We start from the raw sequence: 15,598 nt of genomic DNA on the forward strand, positions 1-15,598 counted from the left end.
TTTTTATTTCTCATTGTATGTCAGGTTTCTACCCACTAAGACTGCAAGATAGAGAATTGGTGACAGTATTCCTTTAATCCTCTAGCTTGGGAGGAGGATTTTCTCTGGCCCTCCTGTGATGCAATGTTGCTGTCTTATATTATTTTGCTCACTAATTGACCTAAGACATCTCACTTTATTTTGCTGAAGAGTTTGCTGTTTAAATATGCTGTCATCTACTACTACTACTACAACCAAACAGCCTTATATTTAAACACTACCCTTTGACACACACATCAAGTTATTGTAAGTGGGGCAGAGTTTCATCAGCTGAGGTCAGCATGGTTATGGTCACTGACTTGACCTCCAGTTGGTCACATCACCAGTGCTTACAGGGAGGTAGAGGGGGAGGAGACGAGGTGGAAGCCAGTTCAGTGTGTTGCAAATTCACCAGCAGGAATGCCAGATTTGTCTCCAACAATGGACTTTGTCCCTCCCCCTCTACTTCCTGTAAGCAGCAGCAATGCAATTGACAGGTCGGATAAGAAGTGCCGTTCCTCCATGCTGTCTGCTACTGCTCTCCATCCTTCCTGTGCCAGTTGCAACAGGTTAATAACTTATGGGCTTATTTATATGACTACCTTCGCTGTATGGCTTCAAATCCAGGCTGATCCCTGTTTATGATTAGTGCTTAATTCCTTTAACCACGATTAAGAGCAAGGGTAGCATTTGTGCCCAAGAGAGGAGAGGAGATTTGTGGAGGGCAAATCATGCATTCCCACAGGCATTCAACTATGGGAAAGAAGAAGCATAAAGATTGCATCTGCATTGGTCCCATGTCCAAAAGTGCTCTGATTCCCAAGTGTACAGAATCCCTGCTTTCTAAAGAGTTCTTGGGACACCACATTTCCTCAAGGCCAACATGTAAAATGGAAGAGAAAAATCAGTCCTTGATATCACTATATGGTGTGGGTAACCCATATGTGTACAAACACAACAGAAAACAACCCAGCTTTTCTCATCCTCTTCAAGTGTTTGTTATGCCTACGAGTCTAATTTGGTATTTAAAACCTAGAGAATGCTGTAATCTCTTAGGCAGATGGATTGTTTATTAATATGCATTTGTGAAAGCACAACAGAACTACAAGCTGTTCAGGGTTGCTAGATGCTAGTGTTACATAAAGAACTACTAACTACAAATTACATGCAAATGTTGTTTAAGCAAACCCTAATGCCACATTAAAAGGCAGGCAGGCAGGCAGGCAGGCATGGGACAGGGAAATTTGAAAGGGGGGGGGGGAGTATATACTCTTTCCACTCCCTGCTTCTTCTCTGCCCAAATGCCCCTGTCACTGCTTTTCCCACCATGGGGTTCTAAACTAGCGCTTGTCTCATTATTTTGGCAAGCCTGCTCATGACTCATGCAGACTACTCTGTAGGTTGGGTTGCTGGATAAGACACATGGCTGGTGTGCTAATAAAATTTCATTGTCACGATAAAGGTTGGCTCAAGACATTTTCCTCCCTGAGGAGGAATAAATTGCATCCCATACACCCCGACAAGTCACAGGGCCTAGTACCCAAGGCCAGCAAAGTTATTTTGGCACCCGAGGCAGAAAATCCCATTAGAACCTTTTCCTGGCAGTAAAAATACGTGGCTACTACTACTGATAATAATAGTAGTAATTAGAATAACTAACAATTTGATACCCTTTTGTGACATCTAAAATCAGCAGCCTGAGGCATCCAGCCTCGTCAGCGTTAGAAGGCAGCCAAGGCAACACAGTCATCCTTCAGGACAAGTGGGAACCTTTATCAGCTGAAGAGCAGAGTAAAAATCCTTCAAAGAAATACCTATAAACTGAGACCACTAGAAAGATATCAGCATCACTGATTAAGCCCTTGCTGCTATAAACATGAGTTTATCACATATCTCAATGGGAGTTATTGAGCCCACCTGTATGAACATACCCATTTCTTGCTTGTGCTAGAGAACCCAGGAACTTGCTATACAACAGGGGTGAAGAACTGGATCTGGCTGCAGGCCGTATCCTTATATACCCTATCTCTCACAGCAGTCACCTGACATCACAATGACATCAAATGATGGAGCGCTTTGAAGTCCTAGCAAAAGTCAGGACATCAAAGCACCATCCTGGGTGCTTGCAAATAACCCTCTGCAGTGCTTTGAAGTGCCACTGATCGACTCTTTGCAAGTCTCTTCAAGGAATAGCTGGATATGGAGATTCCCTTGGAGAACTCGCTAGTGCAGCCAATCCAGGATTTTTAACTGCTTTCTTGAAAAGTAAGAAACTTTAAAACTACTTTTTCAAGTTTTGGAAATTTCCACAGAGATTTTCAAGAAGCAGCTTGGAAGACGCATACTTCAACCCCAAGAACGAGTTTAGTTAATGCATGAAAGTGTTACTCACATCTGGCATTTCTGTAAAGCAGAAAAGGGTCCTGCAACTGGAAATCCAGATCTTTAGTTATGGGTTCTGTCCGATTTTCCATACTCAGCCTATTCATAATAGTGAATCCATACTTCGGTGAAGCTGATCTGAAAAACGATCAGAAATAAAGCCCTCCACAGTCAATGAAAAATAACTGAATGAAATTATATTTTAAAACACTTTGTACTATAGGTCTGGCTATATTTTTTACTAAAGTATCTGAAAGCCTAAGAAAAGACTTGGCTTTTGGGGGGGGGGGCAGCATTTTTATTTTTTTACCAACTTCAGTACAGGTCAGACACCTCTTCCTCTTAGAACAGCACCCTCTCACTGTTATAATCAATATCCTCCTCTACTACTTTAGAAATTTACATATCTTATTTTAATTCACTGCTTCTGCAGTTTACCTGCAGTTACCTTATTATTATTTAAATACAAAAGATACAGTTTGTGAGGGCTAAGCAACAGTGCTCCTAACAAGAGCTCAGCTAGTTAAAAACTAATATATGAAAGAACAGTTTTTTAAAATATCTGAATCTCTTGTGCATACAAAGCACTGTGCCCAAACATACACTTTAACCATCAGAGGCCTGCTCCACTTTAACAGTGTCGTATTAGTTGGACTCTTTACATTATAACTTCCTTTTTATGATGAGGCAAGAATGGGCACACTAAGGAAATTCGCTACACAGAGGGCCTTCATTCCCATTTTTCACCTTTGCCTTTTTAAACCTTTTCAACACATGGTTTTTAAAATGGGTACATGTAGAATGTTCCAATTTTGAACTGTGTTTGATACCAGTGAAAAGACACTGGCTTAATGTGTGGGAGACATTCCAAGTTTGGTAGTCCTCCAAGGATGTCCCTGTACCCTGAAGCCACTAGGAATGTGCATTACAGGAAGGGAGGTGACAGAAAATGAAACAAAGGGTGGAAGTGATAGAAAGCAGCAAACATGATGATAATCAGAGAATTATAAGATTCGTTTGTTCAGTTCATTTTACTTTTATTCCTAACAGAAGGCTTACTTTCAACATTTTAAAAAACACACTTATTTCTCCCCTAACTTGCAGCACCAGCAGGTTATAAATAAAACTGTCTTTATGAAATGGTTTCCAGAAATAGATGCAGAAAAATACTCTCTTATCTCTGTTCCTCATTTTACTTTTTGACAGTCTGAAGTGGTTTTTAACAGTCTGAATTGTGGAATGTATGGATTTGAACTGGAAAATATTCGGTTCAAATCTCTGGAATCAACTTGCCAGGTATTACTCTGTAGGCAAACCACTGTTTTCTTGGTCTAAACTGCCTTTAGGCTATACAAGAATAACAACACAATAAAGTCCGTTCGACTTCCAAAATGTTCAGAAACCAAAGCGTGGCTTCTGATTGGCTGCAGGAAGCTCCTGCAGCCAATCGGAAGCTGTGGAAGCCCCATTGGCCGTTCGGCTTCCAAAAATAGTTCGCAAATCAGAACAGTCACTTCTGGGTTTGCGGCATTCGGGAGCCAAAACTTTCAAGAACTAAGCTGTTCAAAAACCAAGGTACGACTGTACTGACCTTCCTTACAGGGTTTTCAGCGCTTTACAATTTATTACTCCTATTAGTAGCAAGCTTGTGTTTCACATTGTTCTTATTTTTATTATTATTTAGTTCATTTTTTTTCAAAATATAAGAAATATATAAGAAGGTTCTAAATATTATTTGTAAGGAAGATCTAGTAAGTTTAAAAGAGGGTGCGGTATCATAAAACTTTGACATCGGAAATATTTGCCTCATACTTTGTTTAGTCTGCACAGAAACCTCCTCCTTACACCTTGTTATAAGTTTTTCACTGCCTTATTATCTTAGGAGAAAGGTATGGGGAGTCATTCTCTTCATCAATCTGCAGTATTTAAAAAAAGTAATAATTCTACACTTATCATGTTAACATCAGACCAAGTATCTTTAATTTCCAATATATGTTTTCAACCTTCATAAGTGATGAAGAGTTTCATGCAATTCAAAAACTTGTACCTCTTGATCCAGTCAATGATATCACTTTTCTGTGCTTCTTTTTTGTAGTATGAGAATGGCGTGAATTTAAAACACTGATATTAAAATCAATAAAATTCCCACCTTGTGTAAACAAACAGTGTTCCTTCCACATCAGTCTTTTCCTAAAATCAATTAAAAATGCATAATTTTAAAGACAGAATAAAAGCCACCTAAGTGAATTAGTGCAAAGCATAAGCAGACAAACAGACAAAATTGGGGGCTGTTTCAAATGTTACAGGTGATGAAATGTGACTTTAAAGGATCAATTGAACACTGGCTTTCTGGTATGTACATGTCTTTTAAATCACTGTATACATTTTTCTAAGCACACATTTACAGTATCCCCCCCCCCTTTTAACATGTGCTCTGTATATAGGCACTAGAAACATAACATATGAAACAAACCTTTTCAATGAAGAATTAGGCCGAGATGCCAGCTCATTTGTTATAATACAGCTGCTTTCCCATTTTGGGGTAGAAAATGCCTCCTTTCCTAAACTAACAATCCTGTTTGCCAGGGTCATATTAGACACTTTATACAAATTGCCCTACTGTGGCTGAAGCAAGAGCAGACACTGAGTAGAAAATAAAGCAAGATTATCTCTGTATTTTTGGATAATGTGAAATGCCATTTTCATGCAATCTAGGCTCTAAACATATACTGTACCATGGCTACAGCAGGGATGGCATCAGGAGTCTGCATGGCTAGTAAATTGCTGAGGGCTCACGCTTCCATAAAGTCTCACTGCCAACACGTAATATGCTACTGTCCAGTATACTGCCCAGGCATCATTCTGGCCAACCTCCTTTAAAAAAAGAAAACTCTGAACTTCCAGGACAACCAGAGCTGTGTTTGTGTGCCTTCACTAAACTAAGCAGCCAGTCCACAGAGCATGAAGAGACATCTGGCACCAGGCCCATGCAAAGCTTGTCTGAGGCCCAGGGAAGGAGCCTTTTTCATAAGATGTGCCACTGAAGTAGGGGCACCAAATCTGATCTGACACTATACACTAGTATGCAGTAACGCAGGTCCACAGGTATGGTTGCTTCACCCATGGCCGTTTCACCCATTAAGTCCCCGGTCGGCTGGGAGGCACATTCTTGGCAAGACAGTGTATGTCCAGCAGGCCTCTGGTGGAGGCCCCAAGCCAGCGTAGCACTCCAAAGCTCAGGACAAATGTACCCAGCTACCCCCTGCCCTCTGCACGGGCCTGTCTGGCACCACTGCAAGCTGCTTTTTGGGGGCATGCTGGCCAGGGAGCTGCACCTGGGTCTAGTCTTTGCTGTGCTAAACTGGGCGACCATAGCCAGGCAGTTTGAGGAGACAAAGGAGGCAGCTACTGCAGCCTTGCACACCCTTTGATGGGCACACTGGCCCAAGGAGCTGTTGCTTCAAGGAGCTGCTTGTCTCAGTCCAGTACCTACTAGCACCAAACCAAGCAGCCAGCCCAGGGGAAAAGCAGCATTGCACACTGCATTTTGAGCATGCTGGCCCAAGTAGCTGTTTCTCTTAGATCTGGTCAAACTCAAACACTAATTAAAAAGCAGATAAACAATGCAATCTTGTCAATGTACTGTATACCCATAAGTAAGCCCCACTTTACCAGGGTACAGTCCCAGCTAAGCACAAGCCTATACTCAGAAGTAGGCCACATTAACTTCAACGGGAATTAAACCCAAGTGAGTATAGGACACCAGGGCTGCAGCCTTAGTTTCTCCCCAAGCATCTCCAAGTTTACTGTCCTCTCCAGGTAAACTCATTATGAGGTTAGTCCTATAAATGCAAGCAAACTCGGTATCGACCTGCTCTAGATGCATAGCTGTCAACTTTTCCCTTTTCTTGCGAGGAATCCTATTCGGAATAAGGGGATTTCCCTTAAAAAGGGGGGAAAGTTGGCAGCTATGTCTAGATGTCATGGTTTACTCGTCCATCCTCCCCTTCCGCCCTGTTTGCGCGGGCTGCAGTCACGCATCAGCCGCTTAAAGCGCATGAGCGGAAGAACAAGTTAAAAAGCCAGGGAAAGTGTCTCCCACCAAGTTTCATCTGCGCAGACGCTTTAAGAACGATTTCGCCAGCCCAGCCGCCCCTGCACTACAGAATTTACGGCGCAAGGATGACGTTGGTTGATTTAAAGTGGCAGGTGCTTTATTCCATCTCTGCCCCATTTCACCACCACCACCACCCACCACCCCGCGATGACACTCGGTTCCTCACCCACTCATTGGCTCGGTGCCCGAAAGTGTAGAGCGCCACCTGGCTGGCCACGTCTACGATGCTGCAGATGTAGGGGTCGTGCCGCTGCAGTGCCGCCAGGCTGATGTCCAGCCCCTTGCCCAGTAAGGCGGCCCCGGCCACCGCCGCAGCCATCTTGCCTCCGTGAAAACAACACTTAGAGCGCGGGACAGACACGACTAGCCGAGAGCCGAGAAGAAGAGAGAGATGGAACGCGCCGGCCTGTTCCCTCAGCGCCACGACCGGGGAAAACCCAGTCCTGGTGATCGAGCACCGAGTCGGGAGCGCTAGATTGTTGCCACTGGCAACAGGTCATCTCAAAGACCCTCGGCCTGTGGTTTATCCCTTACGAGACCCACGTTAAAAATAAAGGGAAAACACGAAGAGCAAAGATGCTGCCTGCAAAAAGCTAAAATAAAACCCAAACTCAACAACGGGTTTTTTTCTTTGTTTTTTTACAATCTAGGAAGTTGTTTTCATACTTCTGTGTAAAACAAGAAATGAAACCACAAACCAACGATTGTGTTATTGTATCGCACATTATCTGCCAGTCATTGCCAAATTAAAGCATTTAGCAAAATAAGGAGAAACATAGTCACTATTGTTACTATTTTTATTCAAATAGTTTTAAAAATTACAAGGCAAATTCATAAAATGTTGAGGAATCCAGTTGCCACCTTTTTTCTAGAGGGACTTCCATGATGTTAGCAGGTCCATAACATGCACAAGTTCAAAGGGGAACATGCTTACTACTATGGGGGGGAAACCCTTGTCATAAGTCTACCTCTCATACAGTGGCTAAAACCACAGGAAACCTGACACACACCCTTCAGATTAAGATACCTTCAGTATTGGATAATGAGATTTGGGGGAAGGATATATACTGGTGCCATATTTTCAAACTTTCTTGCTATGACATGGCTTTAACAGTAATAATACAGAACATCCATAATCTAGAGTGAATATTTATTTTTAATAGCATTTTTAGATCTGAAAGTGTCAAAAGTTTTGAGAATTATGTAAATTCAAATCTCTTAATTGACTCACCCTTCCAGGAGTGCCATCTCACCGTATTGTGTAGGCCACACCTCTTCCACAAAACAATTATTTTTTATATTAAGCAGCATCAGCTTTAATAACAAAGGTGAGTTTTCTTTAATTGTCTAGCCACAACATCAAGGTTGTGGGAAGGGGATGGCTCTAGATTGATTTGAAATATCATTTTTTTTAGCTTAAGAATTTGAAAGGATTTATTTGCCTGCTTTGGGGAAAAAGTGGGGCGAAAGAGATGAAATCTTTCAGGTGTTATGGGCCCAATGTGTTTAAAATTTATATTCTTCCTCGGGGCTCTTATCAGCAAGACTACTGTATTCTCTAGTGTGTTCTGTAACAAAACGAAGTGTCCCTTACGAAGCTATATACTTTACAATGTATTGGATCAATAAAATATTTATTCTTTATACCTTTGAGATTTCGTCACCCCCCCCCCCCATTCTACTCTGTTATTGGTATCTTCCCTTATTTTTCTTATTTGACTGCTTTTCCACTCATCCTGCTCATTGTGTGCTGAGCAGCAAACAGAGTAACTGGCAGAACAGTCAGATGACAGCTCAATCGATCATGTAGTTTATTTCAGTGGGTATTGTCTCAACTCTGATGCTGACATGTGACAAATTGGCACCATGATTCAATCCTGGGTTTCCATTTTGAATTCAAGACCCTTCCTTTTCCTCTCTTCTCTCATTACTTGAATTAAACATTTTATCAATAAGTTTCTGGCTAAATCAGTTAAAAAAAAAATTCAAACAAAATGCACATATTAGTTTATCTTTTATGTAAATATGCAACAGTACCCTCTAGTGGCGTATACATTCAACCACTCTGACATAAAAAGAATTCTGTCTTATGCTTATGGCCCTAGCAGAATGAAACTTTCATACAGTTGTTAACCACACACTGCCTGCCACAGGTTAATTTAACCATTTGACAAAATTATGGTCGTACTGGGACAAAGGAATGATACACTATTGCAGCAATTTTGCAGTAATGTCTTGCAAGCCTGAACAGCTTGTGGCATGCCAAGCAATGAATGGTGGCTCATTTTTGTTGCCAGAAAATACGGTTGATAAACACTTTAAAAGCCACAACATGTGGCTTGATATGGTGGGTAAGATTCTTTTTGATGGGTCTGCATAACCTCTTTCCAGTTCATGTATGTTACCATAATAGATTGTTAGAGGCAGTACTGATTAGTGTAAAATTCCTCTTTCTACAGAGGATTCCCACAAACTTACCTTTCTCAATCTTGAGGTCTGGTCTCAAGGAAATGAGGCTACAACTTTGCTGCTGCTAAACAGGTCTGCATCTCGTCTGTCCCTAGTTTGGAGTTCTCATGAGAAGCACACATATATGCCACTTTGGGTTCCATGGTCGCAAAAAGGCAGGGTATAAATGTAACAAAATAAATTTTAAAAATGTACTGTATTTTGAAGACAGAATCTAATTGTGCCACAACTGTGCATGACCTCAGGTTCCTGAGTGGTAAGATTTCCTCCAAAACCCTCCTAGCCTTCCCTTGTAAAAATGATATAATATATAAATATGAAGGCCACTATGCCCATTTCAAAAATAAAGTTGCATTACTCAAGTGTGCTGAAAAGGAAATGAAAAAGAAATACCATCAGAGCTGTTTCTGATGGCAAAGGGAATATATGCAGACAAAAAGGTAATTGTTGCAATCTGCTCCCAATGCTGAATTCATTATGTTTCTTGACAAATTAAATATGATATCCAAGCAGTAAGGACATGACTGTGACATTTCACTTGAAAAGTATATTTCTCCTCAACACGGTTGATATAGCTGTGGTAAGAAAAATATATTAAAATAATTGCTTTGAGTCATCTTAGAGTTGGCAGCCTTCAAACCAAATTTTGTCCCCTATCTGTCCTGTTCCCAGTTGTCAAAATAGGGGTGTGGATGAGCAGTATCTATGACAATGGAACTTGACAGCCGGCTATTTCAGGGATGAGACAGGGCAGAGTGGTCCTTCAGTAAAAACACCAGGGTTCTTGAGCTACAGCTCTCAAAATGTAGGGGAAGCTTTCCAAAAGTGGAGTAGGCATCTGCTAGGGAAGATGCAACTAGCTTGCTACCTCTACACATCTTTCTGTCTGAGCAGTTTTTTAAAAGTGAGATGGAGTATCATCTTTTTTATTTCCTGGTCAGCAGAACTGGAATGGTCCTATGGCCACAAGTCAATTCCTAGATGAACTAACAGTTATAGAAACAGGTAAAGCAAGCTACCATTTTTTAAAACAGAAACTTGGATTGTGTGTGACCTCTCTTTTGGAAACTCAGATGCTTTCAATGTAGCCCCAATCCTTCCATCTATTGGACTGAGACCCTCAGTGTAGACTCAGTGTAGAATCCATCTATTCTAGCATCCTGTTTCCACTAGCGGATAATACTAGATGCTTCTGGGAAGTCCACATCATCAGAACACAACAGCAGCTAGACAAACTACCTTTTGTTTGGCCTTGCATCTCAGCTCCAAACACTTGTGTATTTCCCAGTAATGCAACCCAGACTTGTCTCACAATGTAACATTTGGTTTCAAATGTTGTCCTGCTGCAGGAGTTGATAAATTATCCATTCAAAGCACCTATGTGCTGGTGCAGCAAGTCTTCATTGAGGAGACACCAGCTACCATCATTGTCCCTGCTCTCTTGATTTAGGAAGGCTTGTGTTGTGACAGCATGTGAGAACTCCCATCCTACAGATACTTTAACTGATTCATTAATCAGTCAAAGCAGACAGTAAATCAACTAAAACAATCTTTAATCAATTGGCAGCCTTACTAAAAATATCAATAGGCTATCTTTTTTTAGCCTGACTTCCTTTTCAAGTTGACAATGGACACTTTGTTACATCTCGATGTGTTGGAACTGTGATTCATAATTGTGTATTTGCTCTGAATACTGATATGGCATGTTGAAAATCCCAAGATTTTTTCACAGACAAAGAGTTTTAAGTTACTACCTTGTTAAGGGACCAGGCAAAAAAGATTGGACCACACCTGATCTATCTTAACAAAACAATAGCCACAAACACACACAAACCAACAACTGAAACCTCCACACACAACCACAATATAAGGCAACAGCAGGCATCCTCTCAATAAGTTAATGAAAATAATCCATAAAAACTGGGTGATCTGCTGTAAACTCCTTTTGAATTTTAATTGTGGGCCACTTGAATTTTGAAGGAGAGAGGAAAGAGTTGTAGAACACCCTGAGATTTACTTCACAAACTACTTTCTTGTGTTTTCTTTTAACTTGTAGACATAAATATTTTACATGTACACCTACAACATTCATGCACACACTGTAGAACCTCACTACCTGTACAAGAATGACAGGAGCTACAGAACTGGGAAATGGGAACCGGCATGGTGAACTATGAGAACTGCAGTTGGAAATTTGAGAAATAATATTCTGGACAGACCTCATTCATCCAACCTGGCTACTGGTCCACCCTGGGCAACAGCAAGGGCTATACAAGTATTCTTGTTTAGATTGTCCAATATTGGTATTCCTGGCTCTGGTATGTTTCTGTGTGCCCCTCAGCCCTGACTCTGGCTCACCTTTGGCTTCTTTTTTATGGCTCAGCCTTGTAACACCATGGCAAATACATGTTTGCTTTTGTATAGTGTGTGAAGTGGTACTGAGCACTATTCAGAGACAGATTTACATTACAAAGATGGAGGTGGTACAGTTCAAAACTATTTTAGACAGTAAAGGTAAAGGGACCCCTGACCATTAGGTCCAGTTGTGGCTGACTCTGGGGTTGCGGCACTCATCTCGCTTTATTGGCCGAGGGAGCCGGTGTACAGCTTCCAGGTCATGTGGCCAGCATGACTAAGCCGCTTCTGGTGAACCAGAGCAGCACACGGAAACGCCGTTTACCTTCCCGCTGGAGTGGTACCTATTTATCTACTTGCACTTTGACATGCTTTCGAACTGCTAGGTTGGCAGGAGCAGGGATCAAGCAACGGGAGCTCACCCCATCGCGAAGATTCAAACCGCTGACCTTCTGATTGGCAAGCCCTAGGCTCTGTGGTTTAACCTACAGCCCCACCTGCATCCCTATTTTAGACAGTAGGTGGATAGAATTTCTAATGTATTGTGTGGGTTATGACCTTTTATTTTTGAATGCTGTCCCACTTTTTTTTTTTAAATCATTATGTAATAAACCAGCACATCAGGGAAGGTTAAACTGATGCTCAACTTTATAACATATGGATCAACTTATTATATTATAAAATATGATCATCAGTAAATATAATCCAAACCTGAAGTCTGGATTGATACATTCCAGAATTATAACATCTCAATCTACAATGTGTAGGAATTTTCACAGCAAGTTCTGGTTCAAAATTGAACACGATCTCAATTAGATTTGAAGGCTGCTCCATACATGACATTTTCTCCAAATGGATGGCTATATATGTTTATATTGCACACATGTGCACGTACACACACACACACACAGTATTCAATTTTGTAATGACTACTCATATTCAGAAACTTCTGCAGAAGTTTCTACCACTTCATGATTTTCTATGTGGGTAAGGTTTACACTACCCAGCTATTCCTGGGTAGGGGGGTGAGTGAATTAGATTCAGTGAACAGACAGTGAGAGAATTGAGTACTTGCAAAAATATTTTTTGGATTAAGAGTTGAGGATATTAACAGCCCCCAAATATCAGTGGGCAGCTGACAGAAAAGTCTAGGCTTAACCTATTTGTGTGAATTTGTTTTCCCTGGTGTGCTTTGAATGTTTGGCAGTCACTTCTCCTTCTCCACTGTCTGATTTTTTGTCATTTTCAAGTGAGGCTGTTGCTGTGATATGTTTGCTGTCAAATGGAATTTACAGCCACATTATCCTGCCTGACAGCTATAGCAAGGAACAAGGATCTCCTAAGAAGAAACTTCCACCCAAAGGGCATAAAGCTTCTCATATTTCTTTTGGCTACTCTCTGGCAAGTTCCCAATTCTATTAGTTTCATTATCGCTGCAATTTAATCTTTCGAAAAAAAACAAGAACAAACTGAAATTGTAGAGAACCTACTACTCTCTGAACTTCAAGAAAACTTATGCAGTTTTTAGACAACATAAGTGGGGACAACAGCTTGGCAGATCTCATTGGCCCCTACAAATTCTTGCTAAAATTTCAGTTAATTTTAAATTGAATTGCTGACATTTGGGATCACTACAGCAGTCTTTTTCCTTATTTCTGGTAGCAACTAGAGGCCCAATGGGCCTAATCTGGCTGCTATTTGGTCCACCACTGAACAATGAATAGAGCCTTTTAGCTTTGCCCAAACTCTTTGCAGGTGCAAAACTCTTCGCAGCAACCTCTCACTCATAACATGCAGCATATAAACACCCAGTTATGAATGCTTTGTCCTTTGCAGTCCTCACCATAGATCAGAGTGAGAGCTGGTTTTGTTATCTACATGATCATATCACACAAAAACTGGGGGGGGGGGGTGTTTCCTGCTGTTTAAAACTAAACCACTTTAGTGGGAGCCAGGTCTGTCCAGTGCACAGAGAACTAGAATCTGGGTTCATACGCCATGTAATCATTGTGTAGTCACTATGGGATCATTCACTCATAAATTCAAATAGCTAGCTCCTAAATCACCTGATGACTATCAGCCAAATGTGTGAATTATCTGCAAAGCATAGAGTTTTAACTGTCGTAACCTCTATATGAATTCACTGGGAGCTGTCACCAGGACTTTTAGAGTGTAGCATCACCAATATGCAAATGACACCCTGCTCTGTCTCTCTAGTCCACCTGAATCAGAAGAGGCAGCTGAGATGCTACACAGGTGTTTGAAAGAGTAATGGGCTGGATGTGGACTATTAAAATGAAACTGAATCCTGAAAAGTCTTGCTGGCAAAGAATGCCTGTTTCCAGCTCTGGACCATTTGGGACAGAGATGACTTGGCCATGGTATTCCATGCTCTAGTAACTTATTCAAGTCAATGCAGAGTTGGCTTTATTGGGATTTTTGTAGTTGTAAATGGATAAGTTAATACTGGTTCCCACAATACTGTGACACAGTACAATGATGAACTTGGTTGCCATGGAAATGTTTCAAGTAAAACAGGAATTCAAAGCTATCTTAAAACAACGCTAAACGTAGCACACATAAAGTAGTATGTATTATTTATTTATCTATCAAGGTTATATACCATTCGGTTTTCAGGCCAAACCATAAGAGTATGCATCTTTTCATCAGTTTGCATGCTAAAGGTACACCCGAATTTCAACAATCCAGTTTGGAGGAATTGTCTCAGCACATGAAAGGGATTACCTCCGAGACTGTAACCGCAGTACATGCATTGAGTACATGCTCATGAAGATGATCGTGCCCAAGGCCTCTTTATCATTATTGTACATGTCAGCTAATGGGCGCGGGTGGCGCTGTGGGTAAAAGCCTCAGCGCCTAGGGCTTGCCGATCGAAAGGTTGGCGGTTTGAATCCCCGCGGCGGGGTGCGCTCCCGTTGTTCAGTCCCAGCGCCTGCCAACCTAGCAGTTCGAAAGCACCTCCGGGTGCAAGTAGATAAATAGGGACCGCTTACTAGCGGGAAGGTAAACGGCGTTTCCGTGTGCAGCTCTGGCTCGCCAGAGCAGCGATGTCACGCTGGCCACGTGACCCGGAAGTGACTTCGGACAGCGCTGGCCCCCGGCCTCTTGAGTGAGATGGGCGCACAACCCTAGAGTCTGTCAAGACTGGCCCGTACGGGCAGGGGTACCTTTACCTTACATGTCAGCTAAATATCACTCTTCCATAAGACCTCAATATAAAAAATTTAAAAGAAAAACCAATAGGAATTGATACTGCTCTCCACAAAAAACTCCACAAGCCTCCCATTTTTGTGGAGCATGACAACTGAGGCTGGTAACATTTGCTCTTGCACGTTTCCTAGAGAAAATGTTGCTGTTTTTAAAGGTGCATAAACACAGGTACAAAAGTACTTGCATGCATGCCTAGAACAGAAAAGGTGTGTGTGTGGAGGAACTGACTGAAAGGAGACATGAAAACACAGCACAATTGCTTTCCACCAAGCTCCACCAACTGATGTGAATGGTAAGCAGCAGAATGGCAATGAATATCCATGACAGAAAAAGCATGAATGTGTAGATGTTAATATGTCAAATGCCCACAGGGCGGGGGGAGGTCTTTATCACGACCAGTGCTTTTTTTCCCTTAAAAAAATGTTTAGGGGTACTCTCATTTTCCTACTCATATTGAAATACTGCCCCTCAATGAGGCCAAACTTAGATTCACAAAATGTTTAGGGGTATGCGTACCCCTGCATACCCCCAGAAAAAAAGCAGTGATCATGACCTTCTTCTGGAAATAGCTTTTGTCTTGGAATCAAACTGGAATTAGTTCAACATATTGGCCTTTACACATCTGGAGAGTAAATGCTGGACCCTAGGAAAAAAGGAAGAGGAAAGGAACAAAAGTAAATGGAATCATTGCACAAACATAAACATAGTGAACAACTTTATTACTGGTATTTTGTATTTATTCAATGCAGCCCTGCTATTGGATGTAAAACCCTGCTTGGTAGAAAAAGATGACAGACTGCTAAAATTTGACTTGGTATATTGACAGATGGTGCACAGTTATTGCATCCAATTTCAATGGTAGCTATATTCAAATAGAGTTTGGAGTGCAGCTTGTAAAATGTACTGGAGTTTCTGGTTCACCTTAAGTTATTGCAGTACTTACAAGCCAATCCTCACACATGGTATAAGGCAAATTTTCCTGCTCTGAACAGCCCATCACCAAGAACTTCCAAGCTGCTAGATTGA

The 15,598-nt window shown here is 41.4% G+C and overlaps 2 protein-coding genes across 31 annotated transcripts in view; one reads left to right on the plus strand and one right to left on the minus strand.

Moving 5' to 3' along the window:
* Positions 1–7,068, minus strand: part of DCP1B (decapping mRNA 1B) — a 36,478-nt gene extending 29,410 nt beyond the window's left edge. Inside the window, exons 1-4 of one of the 9 annotated variants that reach the window (XM_083402147.1) lie at positions 6,688–6,872; positions 5,136–5,274; positions 4,550–4,590; positions 2,411–2,538 (exon numbers count right to left, since the gene is read on the minus strand). In XM_083402147.1, the coding sequence (XP_083258273.1) occupies positions 2,411–2,538; positions 4,550–4,590; positions 5,136–5,171 (205 nt within the window). In that variant the 5' untranslated portion in view covers positions 5,172–5,274; positions 6,688–6,872. Of the gene's footprint in view, positions 1–2,410; positions 4,317–4,447; positions 4,591–5,135; positions 5,275–6,683 lie in introns of all 9 variants that reach the window. The other 8 variants (XM_083402146.1, XM_083402152.1, XM_083402149.1 and 5 more) reach the window with 8 other exon arrangements.
* CACNA1C (calcium voltage-gated channel subunit alpha1 C) overlaps positions 1–15,598 on the plus strand; it is a gene marked incomplete at its 5' end in the record, with an annotated part of 496,619 nt that overhangs the window by 5,160 nt on the left and 475,861 nt on the right. The window lies entirely within an intron of this gene.

Source organism: Podarcis tiliguerta (assembly GCF_965153285.1).
Source record: "Podarcis tiliguerta genome assembly, chromosome: 10".
Lineage (NCBI taxonomy): Eukaryota > Metazoa > Chordata > Lepidosauria > Squamata > Lacertidae > Podarcis > Podarcis tiliguerta.